We start from the raw sequence: 12,671 nt of genomic DNA, 5'->3' as shown, positions 1-12,671 counted from the left end.
GAGAGTTGTAAGTAGGATCTGCTGGACAGACCTAGTGGGCTGAATGATTCTTTTCTGTGGATATCTAATATGTTACTCTGTTATATAACTGCAAATTGACTCTTAGGTAATTATATTCACAAGTTCAGCATTGTTCTAGTCTGAATTGTATGAACTGATATTTTTCAATTTTTCTTTCTTATGCAGAAGACTTTTCTCCAAATGTGGTAGAAGAACAAGCCCGAGAACACATACGGCAAAATCTGGAAACTTTCATTAGACATGACTTCCCAGGTACAAGGTTTTTAGCATGAAGTCTTTATCAGTGCACAGATACTGCAAGCATAGCAAGCTTTTGCAAAACTAGTAGAGGATGAATTGATTTATGGATGGAGGTGTCCAGTTAGCTTACTCATTTGTAGTAGTAGCTCAAAATGTGTTGCATTTAGGTGCAGTAGATATTTCCTGCAGTTGGAAAAAAAATGACATCAGTTCAAGAAGTAAGTTTGTGATTTTATCTTCAGTATATTAGGAAATAAACTTATCCAGCTTTACAATGGAAATCCTAGCAATGTGCTCTAAAATTAAAGCACCTCTTTATCATGTCATAAGTATACAAATGTATAGAAGAGAATATAACATTTGTGAACGTAAAGTAAAAAGAAAACATAAACATATTCACTTTTATGTGATGCTATATTTTTATCTTTTTTATTTCTTTTCCAAATCTATGGCATTTGCAATCATGTTCAGGGAGTTGATGCGCTTGGAAGTAAGTTAATGACATTTCAGCAGGCAGGCAAGCAAGCAGGTGCTAGTATTGTGTGATGGGGGTACAATGGGGGGGGGGGGGGGGGTACAATCCATGGAAGTGTGAAACCAGCCAGAAGAAAAACTGGAGGAGTTCCCCTGAATGAGCTGTGGCCTGTGCAGTGCACATGGAATCAGACCTGGTTAGTACTCCTGTTTGGTGAGATGAGCAGTTATTTTATTACTGCTTCACACCAAAAATACATAAACAACGCATGCAGAGCCCTTTGTCTCCTCTTCTTCTTCTAATAGACAAATGGGGAAATGAGTGTTACATATCTACCCTCAGGTGTTGCAGAGTCTTCGCAACTCTAGTTTTCTATTCAGTTAATTTTTCAGCAGGTGACATCACATGCATTTTTATAGCTCCTCTCTCGTTCCCTCCTCCCTGCCAGCTAGGGGAGTAATAGTGGGAAAAACCTGCTTAATTGGCCATTATCCCATTACCCAACATATTGAACAGGCCAATGTTTTGCACCACTGTCAATCTGGCTTTTGTCAAAATCACATAACCAAAGCACTTCTGCTTGCTCTTCATGACTCATTTGTACTTCCTTAGACCATCATTCCGCTGTTTCTTTTGATCTCTCTTCCGACTTTGATCTTGTTGATCACTCCCTGTTCCTACAACGCCTTCAATCCATTGCTATCTCAGGTTCTGTCCTCTCCTGGTTTTCAAGCTATCTTTCCAATTGCTCCTACTGACTTACTTTCAATGTTTTCAACCTCTTCCCTTCCCCTAAACTCAGGTGTCCTGCAGGGTTCTATCCTTGGCCCCATTCTCTTCAACCATTCCTTTTACTGCTTCTCACCGCCATTCAAAACTACTCTTGTACCCCTTTCTGCTACGTTGGAGACATTCAGATGTTTTATCAGATCTCAGATTCCGCTACTATCACCCATCTTAACAACCCATCTTACTGCCTCTCACATGTCTCCTCTTGGCTAGGTCTAATCTTTTTTTCTAAACTGCGCAAAATATGAAGTGATTCACTTTTCTTATTCTTCAGATTTCTCTCTCCCACCACCCTCTATTAATGGCCATTCCTTGCAATTCAAAGGATTCCATTAAGATGATATTGGGCTCATTTTCAAAACAGAAAAACGTCTAAAAAGTGGCATAAAGCAGCATTTGGACATTTTTTTCATAAAAACTTCCAAATCTGTATTTTCGAAACCTGTTTTTAGGCGTTTTTCTATGAAGTCCATCAGAAGTGCATTCAAATCTCAAGGGGGCATATCAGGGCCATGTTCTGGTGGCACTTAGGCATTCCTGACACTTAGACGTTTTTCGGCCATAATGGAACAAAACCGTCCAGGACTAAAACTTAGACGTTTTGAGCTTGACCTGTTTTTATAACGAATAAGGCACAAAAAGGTGCCCTAAATACCCAGATGACCACTGAAGGGAATCAGGGATGACCTCCCCTTATTCCCCCAGTGGTCACTAACCCCCTCCCATCCCCCCAAAATGTAATGAAAAACATTACTTGCTAATCTCTATGCCAGCCTCAGATGTTATACTCAGGTCCATTAGAACAGCTTGCAGGTCCCTGGAGTAGTCTAATGGTGGGTGCAGTGCACTACAGACGGGTGGACCCAGGCTCCTATGTCCCCCTACCTGTTACACTTGTGGACGAAACTGTAAGCCCTCCCAAACTCCCCAGAAACCCACTGTACCCACATATAGGTGCCCCCTTCACCTGTAAGGGCTATGGTAGTGGTGTACAGCTTTGGGCGGTGGGTTTTGGGGTGCTCAGCAGACAAGGTAAGGGAGCAATGGTGAGATGTGTACCTGGGAGCATTTTATGAAGTCCGCAGCAATGCTATCTAGGGTGCCCTATTGCTTTCCTGCGATGTCAGGAGGACCAGTCTACTAAAAATGCTGGCTTCTCCTACATCCCAATGGCTTGATATTGTGCGTTTTGCACTTGGACGTTTTTTTTTTTTTTCCGAAAATGGACCAAAAAACAAAACATCCAAATCACAAAAACTGTACTGTTCCCTCGGGTTTTTGCAGCCCAAATGCATGACTTTGCATTTGGTGGTCACACAGTGGAGTAATACAGAGGACTAGGGGGCACACAATGAAACTAGTAAGTTGTAAATTTAAAACAAACCAGAGAAAATATTTCTTCACTCAGTGTATATTTAAACTCTGGAATTTGTTGCCAGAGAATTTGGTAAAAGCAGTTAGCTTAGCAGGGTTTTTAAAACGTTTGTTTAATTTCCTAAAAGAAAAGTCCATAAGCCATTAGTAAGGTGGACTTAGGAAAGTCTGTTTTACTTTTTTTGGCTCTTTCCATGTACTTGTGACCTGGATTGACCAGTGTTGGAAACAGGATACTGGGCTTGATAGACCTTCGATCTTTGCTAATATGGCAAAATGTATATTCTTATATGCAACTTTTACAAGGGAGACAGAAGTCATCTTTATTATCCTCAAGACATTTCACTGCCTTTAGTAACATAGTAGATGACGGCAGAGAAAGACCTGTATGTTCCAACAAGATAAACTCGTATTTGCTTCTTTATGTGTATACCTGACCTTGATTTGTATCTGCCATTTTCAGGGCATAGACCGTAGAAGTCTGCCCAGCACTAGCCCTGCCTCCCACCACTGACTGCCACCCAATCTCTGCTAAGCTTCTGAGGATCCATTCCTTCTGAACAGGATTCCTTTATGTTTATCCCACGCATTTTTGAATTCTGTTACCGTTTTCATCTCCACCACCTCTCGAGGGAGGGCATTCCAAGTATCCACCACTCTCTCCGATACTTCCTGATATTTTTCTTGAGTCTGCCCCCCCTTCAATCTCATTCATGTCCTCTAGTTCTACCGCCTTCCCATCTATGGAAAAGGTCATTTGCGGATTAATACCTTTCAAATATTTGAACATCTGTATGATATCACCCCTGTTTCTCCTTTCCTCCAGAGTATACATGTTCAGGTCAGCAAGTCTCTCCTCATATGTCTTATAACGCAAATCCCATACCATTTTTGTAGCTTTTCTTTGCACTGCTTCAATTCTTTTTACATCCTTAGCAATACTCCAGGTGGGGCCTCACCAACGACTTGTGTAGGGGCATCAACACCTCCTTTCTTCTGCTGGTCACACCTCTCTATACAGCCTAGCAACCTCGCCTTCAGACTCTCACCGCCTAACACATACGTCTTCCATGGATTTCTGCTCCCTAAGTGCATCACTTTCATTTCTTTGCATTAAATTTTAATTGCCAAACCTTAGACCATTCTTCTAGCTTCTGCAGATCCTTTTTCATGTTTTCCACTCCCTCCTGGGTGTCCACTCTGTTATAAATCTTAGTATCATCCGCAAAAGGGCAAACTTTACCTCCTAACCTTTCGGCAATGTCACTCACAAATATATTGAACAGAATCGGCCCCAGCACCGATCCCTGAGGCACTCCACTACTTACCTTTCCCTCATCTGAGTGAATTCCATTAACCACCACCCTCTGGCGTCTGTCCGTCAACCAGTTCCTAATCCAGTTCACCATGTTGGGTCCTATCTTCAGCCCATCAAGTTTATTCAAGAGCCTCCTGTGAGGAACCGTGTCAAAAGCTTTGCTGAAATCTAAGTAGATTACGTCTATAGCACGTCCATGATTCAATTCTCCGGTCACCCAGTCAAAGAATTCAATGAGATTCGTTTGGCATGATTTACCTTTGGTAAAACCATGTTGTCTCAGATCTTGCAACTTATTGGCTTCCAGGAAATTCACTATCCTTTCCTTCAGCATCGCTTCCATTACTTTTCCAATAACCGAAGTGAGGCTTACCGGCCTGTAGTTTCCAGCTTCTTCCCTATCACCACTTTTGGAAAAGGGACCACATCCGCTGTTCTCCCAATCCCATGAAACCTCTCCTGTCTCCAAGGATTTATTAAACAAATCTTTAAGAGGACCCGCCATAACTTCTCTGAGCTCCCTCAATATCCTGGGGTGGATCCCGTACAGTCCCATGGCTTTGTCCACCTCTAGATTTTCAAGTTGTTCATACACACTCTCTTCCTTGAATGGTGCTATATCCACTCCATTCTCATATGTACTTTTGCCAATCAATCGTGGTCCTTCTCCAGGATTTTCTTCTGTGAAAACAGAGCAAAAGTATCTGTTTAGCAAATTTTCTTTTTCTTCATCATTACCTACATAGCGGTTCTCAGCATCTTTCAGTCTCACAATTCCCTTTTTAGTCTTCCTCACTAATATACCTGAAGACTATCATTGCCTATTGCCCTTCCTTTATTTAAAGACCGTTATCTCCTTTACATATTTCATTTAAATCCGTTTTTCAGTCTCGTTATCGGCACCATTTGAGATCAGCCCCTATTCACTGCAATCATGGGAGCAGCCAGCCATTTGGTTTAGTCCAGTTTATCCTCTTTTAATTGTTATGAAGTGAAATACAGTCTATAATTTTTGTAAGCCTTAACAGGATTCTGAACTTTCTTTCCAAGTGCTTCCAATAATTGCTTTCTAAGTCTTTTTTTGGAGACTCTGTTCGGTCAGCACAATTTCAATAAACACTCCAGTTTTTATATCTCCCCAGATATCCTTAGGCATTTTCTTTTCAGCTATTTATTCTTGTTTTACACCACTTTAAGGTATCTCAGGAGTCAGTTATTCACATTCATAGTTCACATACTTTACTACATCCCATTTCACAGACTTGTTGGCTTTACTTACAGTCTGAGTCATAAATGGAGTTTTCATGTGAACGGATGAGGTAACAGGTAATTTATCAAATTGCTTGCTTTCATATCTTCTACTTTAGAGCACTGTCAGGTTTTTTTGTCACTGTTTGTAAGCTTGATCTCTTGTATACTTCTTGGAAGTTTGGTGCATCCTGATATGTTTCACTGTTAATGTTTATAGCACTCGCCCATATTTACTTTGTAGATTGGAAGTGGGCGATCTTTAGTCAGAAGGTCACAAGAATGTCCCCACTTGAAGGGGGAAAGTGAAGAACTAGGAGAATGGTGTTTCCCTTCTGGAGCGCTAACCAATGAGTAGGAGAGTTCTGATGCAGAGTTCCATCTGATCCATGACAGCAACATCGCTCCAGACCCAAGCAAGATGCTTTTGCCACTGTGGACCGGGAATCATATTGCTGCTGTGGACCAGATGGAATCTTCCATAGACTATAGTTTCCACATCTCTGTCCTAAAAGCATTCTTTAAATCTGAATTCTGTCCAGCATATGTTCTGGTCCAAAAACGATTTTATTGGGCCAGGCAGAACAGAGCTCAGGTTTCACATAGTTAACTTGTTAGCTGCTTGCTACTGTGCCCTCAAGCTCAAGTGTTTCCTTTTTACAATATTAAGACTTTCTGTTACCCACAACTATATTTGGGTTAGTTATTAATGTGTATTAAGAATAATACTGATGGGTCCTCATATTATAGTTGAGCCTTGCCTGACCAGATCAAGAAAGCTCCTGTTGATCATTATGGCAGTGAATAAATCTCATGCATATTTGTTTTCTTGTCACCAACAGGAGCAAGACTCAATTTATTTGGCTCATCCAAAAATGGATTTGGATTCATACAGAGTGATCTTGATATCTGTATGACAGTAGATGGAGTTGAAACTGCTGAGGTAAAGTTTACTAATATTAGGACATGTGCCTTTTGGTTCTGTGAGAGTAATGAACTTCAGCTTGCTCTTAAGATGCCTATCTGAACCATTTTTGCCCTTATTTGACTGGCTGACACTTAGCAGTAGTACTGCAAGTTTATCACTAGGTGGTCGAGGCTGCCATATTGATCCTGGGACCAAGATGATCAAGAGCAACTGGGGTTCACTCCTGCTTTTAAATATCAGGATCCCAGTAAGTCGAGTAGGAGGTGGAGGGTCCCCTGGGGTGGGGTATGTTCCAATCCGTTGAGACACAAGGTAGGGTGAGGGGTTCCTTTCTGCTGATATGGGCATTTGGAATAGTGTGGGGGGGGGGGGGGGGTTGGAGGGTGTGTGGCCTCAGCCTTCACACCAGCTCCTGCAGGAAGACACTTCTGTGTGCCTTGGAGGAGGTGAAAATGCCAATGTCCACCATCTTTTATATTGCTATTTATTTATTTATTTATTTTGTTACATTTGTACCCCGCGCTTTCCCACTCATGGCAGGCTCAATGCGGCTTACATGGGGCAATGGAGGGTTAAGTGACTTGCCCAGAGTCACAAGGAGCTGCCTGTGCCTGAAGTGGGAATTGAACTCAGTTCCAAAGTCCACCACCCTAACCACTAGGCCAGTCACACACTATGAGGCATATTTTCAAAGCACTTAGCCTTCCAAAGTTCCATAGGTTTCTATGGAAGGCTAAGTGCTTTGAAAATATGCATCTATGGATCCCAGTGTAAAAGCGTCTATTTACTCATGAAGGTCATTCTAAAATAATGGCCAATATGTGCTAAAATGTGAAATGGGGGAAAAATATTGAATACATTTGTATAAACAATATGACTCACAGAAGCATTATAAAACATTCTAAAATTATGAAATATTGTATGTATGTACATTAGTATATAAATGTGATAATCCCCATATATCAAACCAACATCCATACTCTCAAACTATTGCCACCCTCCCCTGAAAATAGTATCATAACTCCAAAATAATAACAACAAACCATTTTTTATATTGTAAATTATTCTTCTGGCTGATCTGTTAATTTGTTTCATAAGTCCATAACACTTTGGTGTGTAGTTGGCTTATTTTGTCTGCAGTATTACAGATATCACTGCATATATTGTAGGAACCACTGTGACACTGATATATGTTTGACATATCTTTTTTATACCAGTTATTCTTCCTTTTCCCATCCTTTTCTAGCTCATTCAAAGTGAGGTCTGTGATTTGACACTATGAGCCTTCATTTGCAAATACCTGGAGATTTTGTTTCCCTTATTTTAATATAATATTTACCCGGCACCAACCATCTCTAATCTGGTACCTGCAGGCAGCTACAGTCCTTAGACTAGCAGCCATATACCAAGTGCCAGAGCTCTTTGTAAAACTCTACCATGGGCTTTAGATCTGGTCACCGGTGTTGCTCCTCTTGATTACCATGATTCATCCCACTTAATTTTATTTATTTATTTTTGTTACATTTGTACCCCGCGCTTTCCCACTCATGGCAGGCTCAATGCAGCTTACATGGGGCAATGGAGGGTTAAGTGACTTGCCCAGAGTCACAAGGAGCTGCCTGTGCCTGAAGTGGGAATCGAACTCAGTTCCCCAGGACCAAAGCCCACCACCCTAACCACTAGGCCACTCCTCCACAGAACTATTCTTATGAGATTTTATATGCTTATCTACCCAAAGGGAAAAAAATCTCTGACGAAATGAACAAATTGGACTTTGCATGCTATCATCTACTAAATGCTCTTTACGTAAAACAATTTTTATTGGTGAGTCAAAAACAGAACAATATATAGTATAGACGATACAGACATCCAAGAAAAATCAGACATAACCTGCAGTAATGTGAGTCGAAAACAAATTTAGAACACCTCACCCATTTTTCATTGCTACCTCCCCTTCCCGAACCCCCAACCCAAAAGAACCTGTTAACCTCATCACCTTCAGCCTGGGTTCTTATGGCTGTCAGTCAATCCTGCAATAGTAAAAGAACAAGAAAGAAGACAGACCAAACCCAAAAGCATGGAACACCTGCTCTCCAAATCAAGCCTGTATTATATGCTCTTTAATAGGGGCACACAGGAGAAATTAAAACGTTGAACAGTAATTTTGTGCAGCATGAATATTACCATTCTAGGATAAAAATGTTGGAGGCTAATTTTCACTCCACAGTGTTCAGCATTTTTTTAAAACACTGACCACCATGAAAGTTAGATAATTCAGCACTGGTATCCGGACACCACCCAGCGCTGAGTATCCTCTTTCAGTGCTGACTGCTGGTGCTATCCAGTTAAGGCAGTATTTAGACTGCTAACCAGATCAAATCAATTCTTGTATACCGCTAATATCCCCTTTCCAGGGTTCAGTGCGGTTTACATTCTAGGTGAGCAAAAGTCAATAATGTTAGTGTGAGGTATGAGAACAATTAGAGACCACTGGTGTAATGCATGAGACCAAAAACAACATAGGAAAGGGTAATGGATGATACTAGGAGGTAGAAGTCAGTGGATTGTTATGAAGCATCTTTGGGAATTCAAAAAAGCGTGGGATAAACATAAAGGAATCCTGTTCAGAAGAAATGGATCCTCTGAAGCCTGGCGGAGGCGGGACCAGTGGCCGGGAGGCGGGGCTCCGCCCCGAAAATGGCAGACAGAAACCAAGGATGTACAAACAAAAAGTGAGGAGGGTAGATGAGGATACCAACGAATGTATATTTATTGACTTAAAAATTAAAAATAGAAAAATGACACTGTGTATAAAAATGACCCGACACGGCCGTGTTTCGGCCCAAAGGCCTGCCTCAGGGGTCTTTACAACCTAAATTGAACAATGAAACAAAGGATATTGTTACAAATATATCGTAAACATGGATATGGTGAATGAAATAACAGACATTAGATGAAAATATGACTTAAATAAATGAGCTAACAGCCAGAGAAATTTATATGACTCATTCTGATGATATAACATTGAATTATAAAGATAAAACATATATATGAAATCTTAGAAAATTTTTGGAAAATGATATATGATTGAAGAATTTTTGATTGAAAAAATTAAAACAATTTGTTACAAACGCATGGAAAATACTTTAAGCGATACAAACCAAGGTCAGGCACACATGCAAAGCAGCACACACGAGTCCATCCCGCCGGGCAGACCAGATGCACCACACAGGTCCCCTTCTGCCGTCACTCACCATGCCACTTCTGTCTTTATGTAAGAGTTCTGCCTGTACTGGAAATGGTTTTCAAGGGTGATGACGTGGAGGAACTGAAAGAAATCTCGGTGAACCTGGAAGATATACTGAGCCAAACTGACAAATTAAATAGTAGTAAATCACCTGGACTGGGTGGTATACCAGATGGTATACATCTAAGGGTACTCAAAGAACTCAAGCATGAAATTGCTGATCTGCTGTTAGTAATATATAACCTGTAGTTAAAATCGTCCGTAGTACCTGAAGATTGGAAGGTGGAGAATGTGACACCGATTTTTTAAAAGGGTTTCTTTTTGCTGTCCTAACTGTATCTGATTGTTATCTGGCTAAAGGTCTGAACATGACTGCTAATTAAAGAACCTCGAGCTCTGCCCACGGGCCACTGCTAGCACTGACTGGATAGAAGCAAGGTGGTCAGATGACACATTCAACTGCACTGTCCAATTAGTGCTGCTGAATATCCCTTTCACTGGCATTTATCTGGTTAGCAGCCCCTACTAATTGAATAAGTTCTTTTATGTATCAGCCCATTGTGGCTAGTGCTATAATGCCTGATATTTCACTTATCTCCTGTCAAACTTTATTTTACCAAAGACCTCAGCAGTGCCACTTGTTGAATTAATTTTCTCAACTTCAGCAAGATTTATGCACCCACCTCCTCATCAGATGCCGATGCCGTTGATAATGGCGAAACATAGGCTATGTTGGACTAAATAATCCCCAGATTGGAGTACAGCCTAAGATGAGTATTATTTTAGTAATACAAATAACTATAATCTTATATTGAAGAGGTTAAAAATATTTAGAAAAAATAAATGTTAAATCAAAGTTAGAATGATAAAGAATCACATATATATACCTTAGACTGATGAGGAGGTGGATGCATAAATCTTGCTGAAGTTGAGAAAACTAATTCAACAAGTGGTACCGCTGAGGTCTTTGATAAAATAAAGTTTAACAGGAGATAAATGAAATATCAGATGATCTCCTGGTAAAAGATTGTGGATAGTGGATTATTGAAGTATCATCATTATACTATAATAGTGCTGTAATGCTGCGTGGTGTTTATTATGTGAGTATAGATTGGTATAAATTATATCAGTTACACTTGCATTTTCTGGGGTTTGTACTATGCAATCTAGATCATTGATCTATAATAAAAGGCAGCAGATCTCAGTCTATGAAATTACTGAATAAGGTATTTCTAGAAAGTAATAATTATTTATAATTTCGGCTTCTAATATTAGATTTTAACCAATAACACCATTAAACACCTCTGAGCAAAAAACCCCCCAAAAACCTAAAACAGATGTTTATTAGATACATATTTTCCCCCCTCCCCACTAAGGGGCCCTTTTACAAAGCATTGGTAAGCCCAACGCAGGCTTACCGCACACTAACTCGGGACTACCGCCGGCCCAACACAGCTGCCAGTGGTAGTTCCAGCCCGAGTGTGTGCCATTTCCGGCTCACCAGAAAATTTTATTTTTTTTGTACTGCGGTGCTAAGCAGGCGGTAATTGGGCGTCGCTGCACACTGCCCAGTTACCGCCAGCTTACCAGGGGAGCCGTTACTGCCACCTCATTGGGTGGCAGTAAGTGCTCCCCATCGCATGGCTACATCATAAGAGTTATGTTGCCGCATGTTCCCCATCACTACTGTAGGGCCTTTTTTCCTCGCAGCTCACTAAAAGGACCCGTAAGTTTTTCTTATTTGATTGCTGTGAAAAAGGTACCCAGCAATAATACTTGTTGTCTGAAAAAACAAATAAACACCAATTTGTTGTGCCTGCAACGCCTAGCTGGAAAATAAACTCCTAAAGTTACAATTTATAAACAGCCATGACTAGAAAGCCTACTTATAATGTTATGTACTTTAACTACTGTTATCTCTATTAATGAATTTTCTTTTTATTGCAGGGATTGGATTGCATAAAAACTATTGAAGAATTAGGAAGAAACCTTAAAAAACACATGGGTACCTTTTAGCTCTTTTCTATCTTTGTGGCAAGTAGATTTTTTTTATTGTAATGCATAATATTTGGGGAGAGGATTTAATTGTGTCATACTGTTCTTAATTCTACAAAAAAAAAAAAAATTCTGCAATAACAAAGCCACAGCAATATTATGAGTGACTCAATTTTGTGATCCATCTTTGTGGCTTGATGCATTGAACAGGTACCACAAGTAGGCAGTTTTATTCTGTAAATTACTGGTTCAAGGCATGCTGCAAGACCAAAAGCGGAGCTAGGGAAGAGAGGCTTTTACAGGGAGGTAGAGCTGGCATTGTATTCAGTGAGCAATGCTGGGTGTTGGTCTCCTGTCCTTGACAGATAGATTGGGGCTATAAGTTTGGGGTAAGACAGATAAGGAATTTTGAAGGGGGCTGGTGAAAGAGTAAGAGATGGACTACTAAATGGGAGAGTTATGGAGAAGTTGAGAGTGGGAGTTGGAAAACTGGTACATAGGCAAGAGGAGAAAAGAGAGAAATTGAGGACTGAGAAGGATAGTCTGGTTAAGACTGTGATGGAATGGGAAAGAAAAAGAATAAGACCAAAGAAGGCAAGGTGCATATTAAAAGATATGCAAAAAGGGGTGAGGAAAGAAAGTTAAAGAGATTGCAATGGGGAGAGCATGGTATGGTAGACAAAAAGACTTGGAAGAGTGCTAGAGGGAAAGGTGAGAGAAGATGAATGGATGTAGAGTGGGGGTGGCTTGAGAAAACCAAAAAGGAGGCCACTCCGGGATGATGGAGGGCCACTTGTTAGGTGGAAATTGGTAAGAGGAGCCCTCCATTGGAGAGATGAAATATAGCTATGAATGAATAGAAAGGCAGAGAAGAGAAAAATGAGATAAAAGAGAAAAATCAATCTCAGAAACAGATTCTCTCCCCCCACCTTTTTTTTTTTTTTTATTAACAAAGCTGTACAGCAATGCTGACACAGTCGGCATTACCATACAGTTTTTGAAAAAGGGGGGGATAGGGAAGGAACAGAAGAAGATG

General features: G+C 40.5%; 1 protein-coding gene across 1 annotated transcript in view; it reads left to right on the top strand.

Annotated features, from left to right (window-relative positions):
- The window catches only part of TUT7 (terminal uridylyl transferase 7), a 242,055-nt gene that overhangs the window by 107,833 nt on the left and 121,551 nt on the right, over positions 1 to 12,671 (top strand). The window contains 3 exon segments of the mRNA XM_030193686.1: positions 187 to 273; positions 6,308 to 6,408; positions 11,588 to 11,645. Of these exon segments, the coding sequence (XP_030049546.1) occupies positions 187 to 273; positions 6,308 to 6,408; positions 11,588 to 11,645 (246 nt within the window).

The sequence above is a fragment of the Microcaecilia unicolor genome, chromosome 2, assembly GCF_901765095.1.
Source record: "Microcaecilia unicolor chromosome 2, aMicUni1.1, whole genome shotgun sequence".
Lineage (NCBI taxonomy): Eukaryota > Metazoa > Chordata > Amphibia > Gymnophiona > Siphonopidae > Microcaecilia > Microcaecilia unicolor.
This window is presented reverse-complemented; position numbering and strand designations above follow the sequence as displayed.